Genomic DNA, 18064 nt, shown 5'->3' with positions numbered 1-18064 from the left:
CTCCTCCCCCTATGACCCTCCTCCAAGCCTCAGTTAGGATACTGTGCCCGGACGAGCGTACACAATAAGGAAGGATTTTGAATCCCGGGTAAGACTCATACCAGCCACACCAATCACACCGTACAACTTGTGATCTGAACCCAGTTAACAGCATGATAACAGAAGGAGCCTCTGAAAAGATGGCTCACAACAACAATAACCCGATTTTTGTAACAATAACTATGTACAAGTAATGCAGACAATCCGCACTTGGGATGGGCGCCCAGCATCCACTACGGACTATGAGAAATAGAATTATCGGTAAGTAAATTCTTATTTTCTCTAACGTCCTAGTGGATGCTGGGGACTCCGAAAGGACCATGGGGATTATACCAAAGCTCCCAAACGGGCGGGAGAGTGCGGATGACTCTGCAGCACCGAATGAGAGAACTCCAGGTCCTCCTCAGCCAGGGTATCAAATTTGTAGAATTTAGCAAACGTGTTTGCCCCTGACCAAGTAGCTGCTCGGCAAAGTTGTAAAGCCGAGACCCCTCGGGCAGCCGCCCAAGATGAGCCCACTTTCCGTGTGGAATGGGCTTTTACAGATTTTGGCTGTGGCAGGCCTGCCACAGAATGTGCAAGCTGAATTGTACTACAAATCCAACGAGCAATCGTCTGCTTAGAAGCAGGAGCACCCAGCTTGTTGGGTGCATACAGGATAAACAGCGAGTCAGATTTTCTGACTCCAGCCGTCCTGGAAACATACATTTTCAGGGCCCTGACTACGTCCAGCAACTTGGAATCCTCCAAGTCCCTAGTAGCCGCAGGCACCACAATAGGTTGGTTTAAGTGAAATGCTGAAACCACCTTAGGGAGAAATTGAGGACGAGTCCTCAATTCTGCCCTGTCCGTATGAAAAATTATGTAAGGGCTTTTATAGGATAAAGCCGCCAATTCTGATACACGCCTGGCTGAAGCCAGGGCTAACAGCATTACCACTTTCCATGTGAGATATTTCAAGTCCACAGTGGTGAGTGGTTCAAACCAATGTGATTTTAGGAATCCCAACACTACATTGAGATCCCAAGGTGCCATCTGAACTTCAGGAACAGAAGCTAGTTCTTTTTGGAAGAATATCGACAGGGCCGAAATTTGAACCTTAATGGACCCTAATTTGAGGCCCATAGACAGTCCTGTTTGCAGGAAATGCAGGAATCGACCCAGTTGAAATTCCTCCGTAGGGGCCTTCCTGGCCTCGCACCACGCAACATATTTACGCCAAATACGGTGATAATGTTGTACGGTTACATCCTTCCTGGCTTTGATCAGGGTAGGGATGACTTCATCCGGAATGCCTTTTTCCTTCAGGATCCGGCGTTCAACCGCCATGCCGTCAAACGCAGCCGCGGTAAGTCTTGGAACAGACATGGTCCCTGCTGGAGCAGGTCCTGTCTTAGAGGTAGAGGCCACGGGTCTTCCGTGAGCATCTCTTGAATTTCCGTGTACCAAGTCCTTCTTGGCCAATCCGGAGCCACGAGTATAGTCTTTACTCCTCTCCTTCTTATGATTCTCAGTACTTTTGGTATGAGAGGAAGAGGAGGGAACACATACACTGACCGGTACACCCACGGTGTTACCAGAGCGTCCACAGCTATTGCCTGAGGGTCCCTTGACCTGGAGCAATATCTGTCCAGTTTTTTGTTGAGGCGAGACGCCATCATGTCCACCTTTGGTTTTTCCCAACGGTTTACAATCATGTGGAAGACTTCTGGGTGAAGTCCCCACTCCCCCGTGTGAAGATCGTGTCTGCTGAGGAAGTCTGCTTCCCAGTTGTCCACTCCCGGAATGAACACTGCTGACAGTGCTATCACATGATTTTCCGCCCAGCGAAGAATCCTTGCCACTTCCGTCATTGCCCTCCTGCTTCTTGTGCCGCCCTGTCTGTTTACGTGGGCGACTGCCGTGATGTTGTCCGACTGGATCAATACTGGCTGACCCTGAAGCAGAGGCCTTGCCTGACTTAGGGCATTGTAAATGGCCCTTAGTTCCAGGATATTTATGTGAAGTGACGTTTCCATGCTTGACCACAAGCCCTGGAAATTTTTTCCCTGTGTGACTGCTCCCCAGCCTCTCAGGCTGGCATCCGTGGTCACCAGGACCCAATCCTGAATGCCGAATCTGCGGCCCTCTAGGAGATGAGCACTCTGTAACCACCACAGGAGAGACACCCTTGTCCTTGGAGACAGGGTTATCCGCTGATGCATTTGAAGATGCGATCCGGACCATTTGTCTAGCAGATCCAACTAATAAGTTCTTGCGTGGAATCTGCCGAATGGAATCGCTTCGTAAGAAGCCACCATCTTTCCCAGGACCCTTGTGCACTGATGCACTGACACCTGGCCTGGTCTTAGGAGTTTCCTGACTAGGTCGGATAACTCCCTGGCTTTCTCTTCCGGGAGAAACACCTTTTTCTGTACTGTGTCCAGAATCATCCCTAGGAACAGCAGACGTGTCGTCGGAATCAGCTGCGATTTTGGAATATTTAGAATCCATCCGTGCTGTCGTAGTACTATTTGAGATAGTGCTACTCCGACCTCTAACTGTTCTCTGGACCGTGCCCTTATCAGGAGATCGTCCAAGTAAGGGATAATTAAGACGCCTTTTCTTCGAAGAAGAATCATCATTTCGGCCATTACCTTGGTAAAGACCCGGGGTGCCGTGGACAATCCAAACGGCAGCGTCTGAAACTGATAGTGACAGTTCTGTACCACAAACCTGAGGTACCCTTGGTGAGAAGGGCAAATTTGGACATGGAGGTAAGCATCCTTGATGTCCAGAGACACCATGTAGTCCCCTTCTTCCAGGTTCGCTATCACTGCTCTGAGTGACTCCATCTTGAACTTGAACCTTTTTATGTAAGTGTTCAAGGCTTTCAGATTTAAAATGGGTCTCACCGAGCCGTCCGGCTTCGGTACCACAAACAGCGTGGAGTAATACCCCTTTCCCTGTTGTAGGAGGGGTACCTTGATTATCACTTGCTGGGAATACAGCTTGTGAATGGCTTCTAATACCGCCTCCCTGTCGGGGGTAGACGTTGGTAAAGCAGGCTTCAGGAACCGGCGAGGGGGAGACGTCTCGAATTCCAATTTGTACCCCTGAGATACTACCTGCAGGATCCAGGGGTCCACTTGCGAGTGAGCCCACTGCGCGCTGAAATTCTTGAGACGGGCCCCCACCGTGCCTGAGTCCGCTTGTAAGGCCCCAGCGTCATGCTGAGGACTTGGCAGAAGCGGGGGAGGGCTTCTGTTCGTGGGAAGAAGCTGTCTGTTGCAGTCTTTTTTCCCTTCCTCTGCCCCGGGGCAGATATGAGTGGCCTTTTGCCCGCTTGCCCTTATGGGGACGAAAGGACTGAGCCTGAAAAGACGGTATCTTTTTCTGCTGCGAGGTGACTTGGGGTAAAAAGGTGGATTTCCCAGCCGTTGCCGTGGCCACCAGGTCCGATAGACCGCCCCCAAATAACTCCTCCCCTTTAATACGGCAATACTTCCATATTCCGTTTGGAATCCGCATCCCCTGACCACTGTCGCGTCCATAATCCTCTTCTGGCAGAAATGGACATCGCACTTACTCTTGATGCCAGAGTGCAAATGTCTCTCTGTGCATCTCGCATATATAGGAATGCATCCTTTAAATGCTCTATAGTCAATAATATATTGTCCCTGTCCAGGGTATCAATATTTTCAGTCAGGGAATCCGACCAAGCCACCCCAGCACTGCACATCCAGGCTGAGGCGATTGCTGGTCGCAGTATAACACCAGTATGAGTGTATATACTTTTAAGGATATTTTCCAGCCTCCTATCTGCTGGCTCCTTAAGGGCGGCCGTTTCTGGAGACGGTAACGCCACTTGTTTTGATAAGCGTGTGAGCGCCTTATCCACCCTAGGGGGTGTTTCCCAACGAGCCCTAACCTCTGGTGGGAAGGGATATAGTGCCAATAATTTTTTAGAAATTAGCAGTTTTTTGTCGGGCGTAACCCACGCTTCATCACACACTTCATTCAATTCATCTGATTCAGGAAAAACTACGGGTAGTTTTTTCACACCCCACATAATACCCCTTTTTGTGGTACTTGCAGTATCAGAGATGTGCAAAACCTCCTTCATTGCCGTGATCATGTAACGTGTGGCCCTACTGGAAAATACGTTTGTTTCTTCACCGTCGACACTGGAGTCAGTGTCTGTGTCCGTGTCGACCCACTGAGGTAACGGGCGTTTAATAGCCCCTGACGGTGTTTGAGACGCCTGGACAGGCACTAACTGAGCTGCCGGCTGTCTCATGTCGTCAACAGTTTTCTGTAACGTGCCGACACTGTCACGTAATTCCTTAATTACGGCCATCCATTCAGGTGTCTACTCCCTAGGGGGTGACATCACCATTATAGGCAATTGCTCCGCCTCCACATCATTTTCCTCCTCATACATGTCGACACACACGTACCGACACCCAGCACACACACAGGGAATGCTCTGATAGAGGACAGGACCCACTTAGCCCCTTGGGGAGACAGAGGGAGAGTTTGCCAGCACACACCAGAGCGCTATATATGTATAGGGACAACCTTACAATAAGTGTCTATCCCTTATAGCTGCTTATATCTGTTATTTTGCCAAATAAGTGCCCCCCTCTCTTTTTTACCCTGTTTCTGTAGTTGCAGGATGCAGGGGAGATTCTGGGAGCCTTCCTACCAACGGAGCTGTGTGGGAAAAATGGCGCTGTATGCTGAGGAGATAGGCCCCGCCCCCTTCACGGCGGGCTCTTCTCCCGCTTTTTTTTTTGAAAACTGGCAGGGGTTAAATACATCCATATAGCCCAGGAGCTATATGTGATGTATTTTTTGCCAAATAAGGTAAATTCATTGCTTCCCAGGGCGCCCCCCCCCCAGCGCCCTGCACCCTCAGTGACCGAAGTGTGAAGTGTGCTGAGAGCAATGGCGCACAGCTGCAGTGCTGTGCGCTACCTTATGAAGACAGGAAAGTCTTCTGCCGACGATTTATGGACCTCTTCTTGCTTCAGCATCTGTAAGGGGGCCGGCGGCGCGGCTCCGGGACCCATCCATGGCTGGGCCTGTGATCGTCCCTCTGGAGCTAATGTCCAGTAGCCTAAGAAGCCCAATCCACTCTGCACGCAGGTGAGTTCGCTTCTTCTCCCCTTAGTCCCTCGATGCAGTGAGCCTGTTGCCAGCCGGTCTCACTGAAAATAAAAAACCTATTTAAACTTTTACTCTAAGCAGCTCAGGAGAGCCACCTAGATTGCACCCTTCTCGTTCGGGCACAAAATCTTAACTGAGGCTTGGAGGAGGGTCATAGGGGGAGGAGCCAGTGCACACCAGCTAGTCCTAAAGCTTTTACTTTGTGCCCAGTCTCCTGCGGAGCCGCTATTCCCCATGGTCCTTTCGGAGTCCCCAGCATCCACTAGGACGTTAGAGAAATAACTATTATTCATTTGATTTGAAGATGAATAGCAGCTTTTTTCCAGAAAACTTTTACACACCGTAATGTAACGTAATTTTTACAAATAACAAAATTAAAAATTACCAAATTTCCATCCCAGGAAATCCGCAGAACTTCTTTCACACGTTCTCGAGAATTCTGTTCTTTCAAAAACTCCATGCAAACGTCTCCCGTGTCCAGAATGCTCACCTGTTATAGGAACATCCAGTCAGCACACCCAATTAGGAAAGCAGACAACAGAAAGAACCAGCTGAAATACATACCACAGCATTCTTTGTTTTCTGCCTTATTGACTTCAGCCTTTCTGAATTTAGTGGAGGAATTAGGCTTCTGAGAGAACTATAACCTGCAGCTTGTGGGAGGACCCTGGGCTTAAAATGGTCTTTGTTTTCTTCCGCTTTACAGTGGTCTGAATCAGGCTGTTTCCTTATTCCCCTCTGCACACTCTCAAAGGAAGAGTCTGTGACTTTCTTCACCTTAACATCATTCCAGCATTGTGGAGACTCCTGTTGTACGGCTGGTTGGCAATAGTAATTCCCACCCGAGTTACCGATACTGCTCACCTCTTGAGATCCTTGTTTTTGGCCTGAAAATAGACATTTATATGGATTATCTGAAACCTCAGTCCACCTTTTGTCAATGTCACTCCAACACAAGAATACCACCAAAGGACACATCCACGGAGCTTCACTGAATCACTTGGATGCAATAGGTATACTCCTGAGCGCTACATTACAGAACTAGCTCATTAAGACATTGCCAAAGAGACCTTTTTTTCTTTTCAAAAATGCCACAGTGGGATTATTTTTACCAATTTACACGTTACATAAATAATGCAGTCATAACTGTCTATGCTGATGACTGACCGATGAAACAGAAAATATACAGATTAAGAATTACGCTTGGAATAATTCTAAATTCCTATGTCTATTTTTTTTTTTTAAGAAATCACTAGGTAGTGTCATGAAAAGCGACAATGGACAATCCAGGAGATAAATGTCAACTCTAATGGAGATTATAAAATGAGATCCAAAAGTTCCATGAATGATAGCATTGTACAGTGTATTGTGGGGCAGATGTATTAACCTGGAGAAGGCATAAGGAAGTGATAAACCAGTGATATGTGCAAGGTGATAAAGGCACCAGCCAATCAGCTCCAATATGTAAATTAACAGTTAGAATCTGATTGGCTGGTTCCTTTATCACCTTGCACATATCACTGGTTTATCACTTCCTTATGCCTTCTCCAGGTTAATACATCTGCCCCTCAGATAACTAAATCTTGGGTGCAAAATGAGAAGGGATAGGAGGAACTGCATCACATCATAAATGGATAATGAATTTACCCATACAAAACATACCATTTAGCTGCATGGCTCCAAACCATTGCTGTATAGTTTCAGCCGAGCACTTTTCATCAGACCTGGCAGCGATAGTTTGAGGACAGAAGAATTCAGATCTTGAAAACCAAAATTAAAAATCAATAGGATGTCAAACCCAAAACACTTTTTCACCATCTATTACTTTACAGTTCAGTAGTATTCAACCTACTGTAAATTATTTCTTGTAAACAAATTTGCAAATTGATACAAAAAGATAAAATGACAATTGGTGGCCAGAAAAATGTATATACAAACTAGAGAAACAGTTGCAGCATAGTATCTGGAGCCCATCCCTCTATACTGCTCTGAGGCTGAAGAGTTTTCAGAAAGTCGTTCGCCATTGACTGTATTTGATGGGAGTTGGGAGTGCAGGACCTCATGTATTGTTTTTCCTATAAGAATTTACCATACGGAATCTAAATCACTCAACATTGGAATAATTAATAACCCAGGCATGTTATAATGTGTAAAGCGCATATTCAATTAGCAGGAACTTGGCTAAACACAACCTGCATTTGCATCTTTTTTTCTATTCAATTGGGGCCAGATTCAATTCTTTTGGGTGTCTAAAAATCCCATCTATACAGGACTGTTTACTATTGTCACTATTCAATTGTTAGGGCGCACAAGCATATCGCACTCAAACAGACCGGGTTTAGCCACCTTAAACCGCTAAACCCGTCTAAACTCCTGCTTTGGTCACCCAAAGTGCAGTTTGCACACATTTTTTCTCGCACCTCAGGAGGCTGCAAGAAAAAATGTGCCCTCTGCAGCTGCTTGGTGCTCGAACGGCAGAACACCTGAATTGCTGCCGTCGGGCGCCATCTAGTGGCGGGTGCAAACCCCCCACCCCCCAAAAAAAACATTGAAAGTCCACAATATGTGTTAATGCGGATTTTAGTTTGCACCTCCAGACTATGTGGAGTATGCCTGGCCCACCCATCCTAATGATTAATAACGTATTCAGAGGTTTTTAAATAGGAAAACATTGCCAATAAAGACATGTCATTTTCTCTAGAAAGCAGAAAATGAGTTAAATGTGGAACACATATGATGGGTGTTGTACTGATGGGGAAAAAAATTCTGGACTTGCAAATAGGAGTTAAAAGATTGTTTTTTTGTAAAAATATTTTTTTTGTTTTTAAATTGTATACACACACATTTTAATGTACCCCAAAATGATCTAGACACTTATGGGCTATAATTTTTCCATTATTTTTAAATGTTGCAAAGATCAACCCTGTGACACCATCTAACTAACTGTCTCTTATACTTTGCTTATGGCCACTTAAAGCCTTCTACACTGTCCAGCTATGTGGTCACTTTTTGGGGGCTCAGGATGACTTCCTCACTATTTCATAGGTCACACACTGCGACCTGCCATTTCTCATAGAATTGGGTATAGAGTGCGGTTCATGAAAACATCCTGCAAAGTGTGCGGAATGTTAGCACACGAGCACAGGGAATGGAGCGTGTGGCTATCTGAATCGGATCTTAAAGGCAGTGTTCTCACTCGATGGGGGCGACTCAATTGCTTTTACATGCCTAATCAGGGAGACTGTGTGGCGTAATTCCATTTATTATTTTTATTTATTTTTTTAACATGATGATCACGCACAGACAGACCAGGGATAGCCAAATAAAACTGGTAAACCCAAACAAAGGTTCGGGTGCGATGCGGAAAGTGCCATTTGTGTGCCCAACCGGGTCACTTTTTGTACATTTGTTTTCGCAAGCACGTGGGGCTGTGAGAAGAAGTAGTGTCGGTGCCAGCAGGTGCATAATAAACAATTGAATTCCCCCCAATAGACAAATTAAGGGTGGCAGCCTATTACATGCAGTCATTTACCGCACGGTAATAAAGGACATTTTAGTCCAATAATACTATCGGGCTATCCAATTATAGCCTGTTTTTACAGTGCAGTGAATCACCTGTTCTCTGGCGATAACACATGGGACCTGTGATAAGTTCACAGACCCATGTGTTACCGTCCGAAAACGGGTCTCCTGGGGCTGGTAATTGGGATTCTGCTTTGCGTGCCTCAAACCCCGATAAGTGCTGGGCCACGGGGACTAACAGGATAGCGGGGGAATCCATAGTACTTATCTGTGAGGAGCTGGAAAACACTGAGCTCTGCCAACAATATGCTGCCTATCCTGTACAGAACAAATTTGTAAAGAAGAAAATGTACACACCTGTCAGCGTACATCTGTAAGGGCCAACAATGCACTTCTGCGCAAGCCTAATTTTGTACTATTTAGTGCTAGGAACAAACACGATTGTCGTAGAGCATGTCAACACCTGAGAGACTATCTAAATAGCAGTGGATGTAGCAACAGCTCTACCAGTCATTCATTGGTGGGAATGCAATCGTTTTTGTGAGCCTGATTGCGTCTTAAGGCCTGTACACACTGGTCGATGTATCGGCCGTTCTCTTGAACGGCCGATACATCGCGGGACCGTCGGCCAGTGTGTACGGGCGATACGTCTGTGAACTCCGTCGTTCACAGACGTATCGCGTCGGCCGCGCAGCACAGCCGACAGCCAATATATCTAACGATATATTGGCCCGTCGCTGTGTGTGTACGGGGCGGTCGTCCGACCGCCCATACACATGCTGCGGCGGCCGGCGGTGATTGACAGGTGAACTGGGCGGGCGCGAGCGCCCGCCCAGTTCATGACGTCAGTCCCCCGACGGATCGGGCTGTGTGTATGCACAGCACACTGCCCGATCCGTACATAGATATATCTGCAGATCAATTGATCTGCAGATATATCTAATAGTGTGTACCCACCTTTACACACCCATTTACATTGATGGAGCGATATTAATTTGTATCTTTTTCCACACTTGTCACACCCAAATAGCCTGTGTTTAGCTGTATCCTGGTTGGACACCCAAAACCTGTACTTTTTGCCAATTTCTGTTCGCCACCTCAGGAGGCTGCGAGTAGAAATCACGCTATCGTGACCATCAGCAGAAACAATTGAATAGCGGCCGTCGGCTGAAAGACTGGAGTTTTTCCCACAGGTTAACAATGGGATGTGGCCGTGACCAGCGCTCAGGATCCCGGCGGTCACCATATCGACGCCGGGATCCCGAGCAATCAAAATGCCGGCAGACAGAATGCCAACCCACAGGAACTATTCCCACAGAGCAGAGTGCCTGCAAGGGGCTTTGTTGCACTCCCCCCCCCCCCCCCCCCCGCCATTCTGATACTGGGATCCCAGGAGCGGTATGCTGACCGCCAGGATCCCGAGCGCTGGTCTCCCAGCCCCAACTTAACAACAGTACTGTGACACATTTACTAACATGACTGTCACTTTTTAAAATAAACCCATTCTGTTCAGAGAAAATCTTTTCTGATATAAAGTAACCTTTCAGAAAGCATACAACAACATATCCATAATGTATGCAAAATATACATAAACCGATCTTGGATATTAACAGGTAATATACCCGTTACTTTCCCAAATTTAGCCACCCCAATGTTTCCATTTTATCAGCACTTGTTTTATTTTTTATCTGGAATAACCCAATTACAACTCTGTCTGGGAAAAAGACCAATATAAAATTACGTATTTATGCTGTTGGTCTAACATTGTCAAGTGTAGGCTCATTAGAATGATAGTATAACAGATTAATGTTCCCAGTAAAATACAGCTCATACAGCAAAATATATATCTTACTTAACCTACACAACAGGTACCATCAATCACATAACAAACAGGTCATATGGCGTGGTACACACTATACAATTATCTGTCAAATAATCTGCCAGATCTGGCTGGTTGGAATGAAAATCTGGTAATGGATGAGAGCAAATTACAATCTACCATTTGCTCCAAACACTGGAAAATGGACAAAACCTGTCGTTCATACAAATTGGTAAAACACAATATTAAACAACTTGGATGACTGACTGTTTTTCTCCGTTTTCCAGTGTTTGGGAGTAAATGGTTGATTGTCATTTGCTCTCATCCATTACCAGATTTTCATTCCATTCAGACAGATTTGGCAGATTATCTGCCAGATAATTGTATAGTGTGTACCTACCTTCAAGGTAATATGGCAATAGTCTCTAATAACAATCAGACGGAAGCCTTACTTCTCTGCAATTCATACACTGCCACCTTATAACATAGCGCATTATTTACCTGCATTCAAATGACAGACCACCAAGCGGTCGTGTTCCAAGAAGGAATCTGGCCACAGAACACTAACTGATCTGGTTTTATATCACAACTCAGTCTGTGAAATCTGAATCAGAACAGTATCACATGAACATTATCAATACACCCCTTAAGTCTGGCAGCCATCTGCAGAAGCTAATCATTCCCCTGTGGCCAATTAGCAGAATTGGAACCACTGTTACACAGTGTAGCTCATGCTTGTTACATCAGTGTATTAAGTAGCAGGTACAAGTGGAAGAGCATACATATCTGCTTACACTGCAGATAACAGAGCAATTCATAATTCCACTCACACCAATTACTAGAAATTAAATTGGTATAAAAGTGATAATTTTCACAATGAAGGACACGTGCGTCTGTGGTTCAGTCTCCACTACAAACACATCACACATGTCCTATATGAAACGAAGGCCACGACTGCTTTAAAGGCTATCAATGACCTTGTGTTAAAGGAGTTAGCCACCGTAAGAAACATTTATTTTTGTCTAAAATGAACTACCAATAATTGAATCCAATACCTGCAGCCCTATCTTAGTGGATAGCTACGGCTACTGCTTTTCTGTGTGGTGCACGGTAAGACCTGTCAGTGTCATGATGTCCAATGGCAACTAGGGGGAACACATATAGAGCCATTTTCTAAAATCTTCCTAATAAATAAGCATTTAAAATAGGAATAAGACACAATAGCAACTCATTAGACTAGCCAGTAATTGCTGCAAACTAAAATAAATGTATTCTACTTGAGGATAATCAATAAATGGATTTACTTACGGAGGTCTTTCTTTAACAGGTGGAGACGTATGCCTGTCCAGAGAGCCACCACTGGTAGCTTTTTCAGAAAACATCTGAGGAATATCTCCATAGCTGTTTGCAGGAGATGAAGCAGTGGTCCTGTAACCAGTGATCTGACCAGGTTTATGCAGTGTTTCCACAGAGTAACATCTGTCTGCAAAGCTGTTTGGTTTCCCGTGAGTTTGGCTCCGTGAGGTACCTGTTCTGTCCGAAGAGTGAGCCCTACGGAGGTAGCGAGAATGTGGCCTATCCTCACCAACAACAGCTTTCCTTCCTCTCCCTTCAAAAAAATCATTTTCTTCTCTTTTAGAAATATAGAAGCTTCCACCTCCCACTGCCAAAACATCACTTGGCTGCCTGTCTTTGAAGGGAAAGATGTTTATTTTGTTGGGTAGTGGGGGGCCGGATAAGATTCTTTTCTCCTGTAAGCGGCCACTAACACTGACCCCAGAAGAACCAGTAAAGCCAGTAGAAATTGTAGCATGTCCGCTATCGATGGAGTCTTCAACAGCTCCCAAATCATCACAAGCAACAGAATAATAGCCAGTCATAAATGGGTGGTCCAGCACAGATGAAAGACTTAACCGATCCGCAGGGTTTTTGCGTAGCAACTGAAAAATCAGGTCCTTGGCCTCTCGTGACACAAAGTTGGGCATTTCATAGTCTGCCAGAACTACTTTGTTTAAAGTGTTCTTTACCGTGTCCGTGTCAAAAGGAGGTCTCCCCACAAGAAAAGTAAATAGCATGCACCCTAAAGACCAAACATCAGATTCAAGACCATGAGCGCTCCTGGTAGCAATTTCAGGAGCGATATAGTTTGGCGTGCCACACATTGTAAAGTGCTTCTCATTTGGAAGCTTCAACTGAGCTGCCAATCCAAAGTCAGCAATCTTGACATTCATATCACTCGAGAGCAGGAGATTGGAAAGTGTAAGATCCCTATGCAGAATGCCATGAGAATGTAGATACAGCATCCCCTTAACAATCTGTTCCATTAAATGCCGAGCTGTGAAACAAAGAAAGATGGATTAAAAGGTCTCCTCATACTGATGTTTCAGTAGCAGAACTGTCAGATGCCATCTATATTAAATAAAAATGTAGTAAACTTGGATTTAAATGACACCACATAAACCAGGCAAACCTAAAAGCCTAAGAGTAAGTGCAAGGCTATTTGGAAATTGTCATGCGTGTGAGCCAGACTTGTAACATCTCACATACATAACCTCTAGCTCACCTTCTTTATCAGTAAATGGTTTCTTTCTGTTCTTTAAAAACCGGTTCATCTCCCCATTGTGACACATTTCAAGGATCAGGTACACATAATTGCCATCTTCAAAATAATTGTACAGCTAGATGAAAGATAAATACATTGATGAAAGCTTGTCTTACAATATTCAGTATACATAAAATATATACAAACATACCTCCAAAATAGATGGATGTTTTAATTGGCAATGGATCTCAACCTCATTTCGTACCCGCTGTACCATGCCAACCTTCTGCATTACTTTTTTGTCTATCTAAAGTGGCAAAAAAAATTGTATGAAATAATGCATAAATGAAAAGTAACAATGAAGCAAGCAGGGCTAAGAATTAGCTTTTTGTTATTTTTAAATGAGAGAAAATAAATTTCACAGCATACATCACTAAGTAGCAAACAAGAAACAAGGTGTACGATGACATTCAGTCAGAGACTTACCATTTTGATGGCTACCTCGATGCCAGTATTTATGGACTGTGCCCTGTAAACACAGGCAAACGAGCCTTTGCCAAGGAGGTTGAGGACTTTGAAGTCCTTAGAAGAAAGAAAAAAAAGAATGCATTAGACACCAGCAAGCCCAGTGACAGAGATAGACAGTTAGTGTGTGTGTGGTATATATATATATATATATATATATATATATATATATATATATATATATATATATACACACACACACACATACACACACACACACATATACATACAAGTATATGGCTACACACAAGGGAGTGTAGAGGCATACTAAGCCTCTCTATACCTCAATGCAGTTCTCTCCGTGCAGGGGGGATGTGCATCCCTCCTCTGCCTGCTTCTCATGCCCCACATCTGTGCAGGGGTCTTTGGAGGCAAGTTTGGGGAAGAGGAAGGTGAGGACCCTCTCTAGCATATTATCGGCCTGGAGGAAGGAGCGGGGAGGAGGTGCGCACAGTACAGCAGCAGAAGCAGTGTGCTGGGGGTGCCGGGCACAGGGGTGGGGAGGACCAACACCTCCCGGCTCCGTTCCCGCTGCCCCAACTGACAGCAGCAGCAGCTACCACAACAACACATGACAACATGACAAGTGCCAGCCAGGACAACACGGTAGCAGCGGGGAGGAGGGGGTGGGCGTCTCCTGGGACACACACTGGGAGCCCCGGGGACCGGGAGGGCTACAGCTGTTGAGGAAGTACGTATCCCAGCGCGTCCTGTCACATTTTGGCTGGTGGTGGCCGAGCTGCCTGCCCTCCTCCCCGGCTGTACGGCTAGGCTGTGGCACAGGGAACGGGGCACGGGTATAGTCTCGGGGTGGGGGGTTTGGGGTACCTCTATCCTCCCTCCTATGCTGCTCGCCATCTTCCCTCTGAGCAGCCCGGGATCGGCTCATCCTCGCGGCACCGCGCGCGCCTGTCTCGTGGCTGCTCCGGAGGCCGCGTAGTCCCGGTGGTGACGGCGGCGGCAGGGACGGTGGGGCTCGGGGATCGCGGGGCCCGCCTCCATTCCCGCGGACCTGCTGGTTTTGTTATTTGAAAAATTCCGCCGTTACAGCCACGTAACCCGTCGTGCCTACGTCAGAGGCGTGTACAGTACGTTAGGGGTGCAGCCGTGACCCGAAGCTGCGTGGTAGTGAGCGAGAGTGTTTTTTCAATAAAGTTTTGTTGCTGTGTTTTTCATTTGGGAGCAATAGGATCATGGTTGTTGTGTCTATGCTGCCTTCGTGCAAAGGACCTGGACGTGCATAGGATCCTGCTGATCCAGGCAACGGAGCCTTCCCTGGCTTACACCTCCCGCCTGCTGTTGGGACTGGGAGAGCTCTGAGGCTGAGCATTACCCAGCGTGGAATGGCTGAGGCGCAACGCAGTATCTCTCTCTTTTATGGGGAGATGCATACTTGCCTACCTGACCATGAGGGAGAAAATGCTCTGTTCCTGGACTTTCCTGGTAATGTATGATTGCCATCACCTGTGGTGAGCTAGTTAATTGATAAGAAAGGTGTTTCACCACAGGTGATGACAATCATACATTACCAGGAAAGTCCAGGAACAGAGCATTTTCTCCCTCATGGAGAGGGTCAGGTAGGCAAGTATGGGGTGATGTACTAAGCCTTGGAGAGAGATAGAGTACCAGCCTATCTTTATCAGCTCCTAGGAGCCGATTGCTTCATACTTTAGCTCTTCGTTTTATCATTCTCCAAGGTTTATTATACCTGCCCCTTAGAGATAATGCTGCAATGCGAATGGGTGTAGAGCAACATAAGTGTGCTATGGGGGTAAAGTACTATGCCTTGGAGAGAGAGAGAGAAACTACTAGCCAATCGGCTCCTAACTACCATGTTACAAGAGGGGATAGAAAAGGAACAGGAGCTGATTGGCTGGTACTTTACTTCACTCCAAAGCTTAGTACAACTGCCCCTATGTCCACTGACGGGGTTGTATGTAATGCCGCTCGAGTCGGTTGGCTGTGCAGGATGCTGGCCGAACTTGACTTTTTTTGTAAAGCGGCAATCATTTACAAAGGAAAAAGCATGCCTTGTATGTGATTGCCCCTTTTTAAAAAAAGTCAGAGTTCGGACGGTGAAGGGTTAAATCTCCTCTGTCATTGTGCATTGTGTAAATATTGTTTCTTTTTCTTTTGCCTTGGATTTAGCTTGCATTGCATAAAATAAATATAGCTCCACCCATAGTTTGTTGGGAACTGTGTGAAATCACCACCCCTAGATGAAGTACTAGGCTGTATCCTACATCCCCCCCATGTAGCCTGTTTTATCCCTCCTATGCAGTAAAGTTAAACCAATAAAGTATTTACTTTTGCCTACCCCTCCCTGGACATTCCAATCCCTCCCTAGACAATGATGCCTTATATACCATTGTTATGAACAATAAACGCAGAGTGATTCTTAACTACATGGTGTCGTGTATTATCTGTAACGTTAAGGATTGCTCTCACTGACGTCAGTGGCCATCACATCGAGGTAATCAAAGAGAGGTAGGGATCCTTTCAGCTGGGAGCTCTATGTCCGGGATTCAGTGATCGTCCCTGAATGGTAAAAATAGAGAATTTATTGTCTATCTTTGCCATACAGGATTGCGGTCATACACTGAAGCTGAATCCGTGTCAGTGTTCCGGGAACACGTGACAAGGTAATATTTAAGTCCGGGACTTAATATTACGAAGTTTTATGTAAAAACATAAAACAGGTATCAGGGATACCATAGAATCTTTAATGTCTGGGACTTAAAGATACGTCTGAGAAAGGACCAGGAGTCCAAGCGCAATTCTCCAAAGACGTTAGTATCTGGGATACTTAAAAAAAAAATATATAGACCTGGGGTCTATACATAACGTAGACTATACCTCGATCTGATCGTCTATATATATATTCTTGTATGTTGTAGTGAGATAAGTTCTTATATTTGGTTCAGACGGCTGGTAAGTTTTCGTCTGCCAGATATCTTTACTCAAAACTCTTTTCTTGCTTCCTGTTTAAAACGCTGTATTTTTCTGACATCTTGTACGAAGGTAAGCGTACCCGTCAAAAGATTTCATGTTCTCATTATACAGATAATATTGTGATATTGTCAATGACTAATTAACTGGTGTTAGCTAATGCATGCATAGAAAGTTTTTGTAAATTGCATTTTTTTTTTGTTGTGAAATTGCATAGAAAGTCTTTTTGTTGTGAAATTGTATAGAAGGTTTTTTTTTTAAACTGCATTTTTGTTGTGATATTGCATAGACAGTTGTTGTAAGTTGTTGTGGAAATTGCGTAGAAAGCTGGTGTAGATTGTATTGTTTACTATGGGAGGGGGTCAGAGTAAAACAGTCATTTATCCTCCACCTTTACCAGGGGAGACATGTAAAGAGTATGTTGCCCGTAACTCCACCACAGATTATTATTTAGTTAACCCTTGGGTGGATAACTTAGCAGGATGGACAGAGAAAGTTGGCAGCCCCAGTCCATTCCCCCGTGACGGTATTAATTATCCCTTTTATATGGACATGGTCAAAGGTCTTTGTCTGGAAGACAAGGAAGCCTGGCCATGGTATGATCATGACCCACAATGGGACATGACATATATGCGTGCTGGAGGAGAGCAATGGCTCACGATAGCACCTCATTGGTATGACAAGAATATCAAGCAGAAACAGCGTAGAATAAAATCTGTAACTTCCAGACTGCATAAAGCTGAGGAATTTAGAAGCAACAAGTTTCTGAAAAATTCTTCTCCCCCGCCTTACACTCCCCTATATCCCTCCTTAAAGGACACAGATCTTTTAGCTGCAATTGCTTTGTCACGAATGCCAATGCAAGGAGGAGGGGGAGGAGGAGGAGGGGAAGGAGGCTCAGGAGGCTCTGAAGGAGAAACAGCCCCCCCTGACAGTACCCTCCACACAGGCGTAACCACCCCCGCCCCTAGTGCCCCTGACGCAGCTGTTGTGGGTAGCGACCCTGACATTCCTACTGAAGGTGGTGGCCGCTCAGGCCATGATCAAATATATGTAACCCAGCTTGAAACTACAGTCCAGACTCCTAGCAAACAAATCACCTCCCGCCGTAATGCTGACTCAACTGTTGTCATTAACCACCCTCTTACCCCCTCCATAACGCGATCCGGCACTGGTTTCCTTGAAAACAGTGCTGGTGCCAGCGGTGTCGCTACACACCTGCCCTTTATGACAGTAGGGGATCAGTTGTTAAAGAAACCCATTGAAATAGAGGATTTAGACAGAATTGTTAAGAACTGTCCCAAACCCACTGTTGCACCTGACGGCTGCATAGCTTACTTGAAAAAGGCTTGCACAGGACGCAGCTATACTCAAGAAGATATGAAGCTGATCATAGATGGGGTTATAGACCATTACAACGGGTGGGATTGGAAAAAGATTCCCACCATAAACACTCCTACCATCCTTAACGATGCCGTTCGCTACCCTCTCAATACTGGGGATGGTGTAAAGGCGAT

At 45.5% G+C, this 18064-nt stretch overlaps 1 protein-coding gene across 2 annotated transcripts in view; it reads right to left on the bottom strand.

The window, feature by feature from the left end:
* PLK4 (polo like kinase 4) overlaps positions 1-14948 on the bottom strand; it is a 62413-nt gene extending 47465 nt beyond the window's left edge. Inside the window, exons 1-8 of one of the 2 annotated variants that reach the window (XM_063920319.1) lie at positions 14427-14948; positions 13560-13655; positions 13285-13380; positions 13095-13209; positions 11840-12866; positions 6853-6950; positions 5755-6077; positions 5576-5680 (exon numbers count right to left, since the gene is read on the bottom strand). In XM_063920319.1, coding sequence (XP_063776389.1) covers positions 5576-5680; positions 5755-6077; positions 6853-6950; positions 11840-12866; positions 13095-13209; positions 13285-13380; positions 13560-13655; positions 14427-14456 — 1890 coding nt within the window. In that variant the 5' untranslated portion in view covers positions 14457-14948. Of the gene's footprint in view, positions 1-5575; positions 5681-5754; positions 6078-6852; positions 6951-11839; positions 12867-13094; positions 13210-13284; positions 13381-13559; positions 13656-13881; positions 14377-14426 lie in introns of those variants that run through there. The other variant, XM_063920318.1, reaches the window with a different exon arrangement.
* Between the last annotated feature and the right edge of the window lie 3116 nt (positions 14949-18064).

This window comes from Pseudophryne corroboree, chromosome 1, assembly GCF_028390025.1.
Source record: "Pseudophryne corroboree isolate aPseCor3 chromosome 1, aPseCor3.hap2, whole genome shotgun sequence".
Taxonomy (NCBI): Eukaryota; Metazoa; Chordata; class Amphibia; order Anura; family Myobatrachidae; genus Pseudophryne; species Pseudophryne corroboree.
This window is presented reverse-complemented; position numbering and strand designations above follow the sequence as displayed.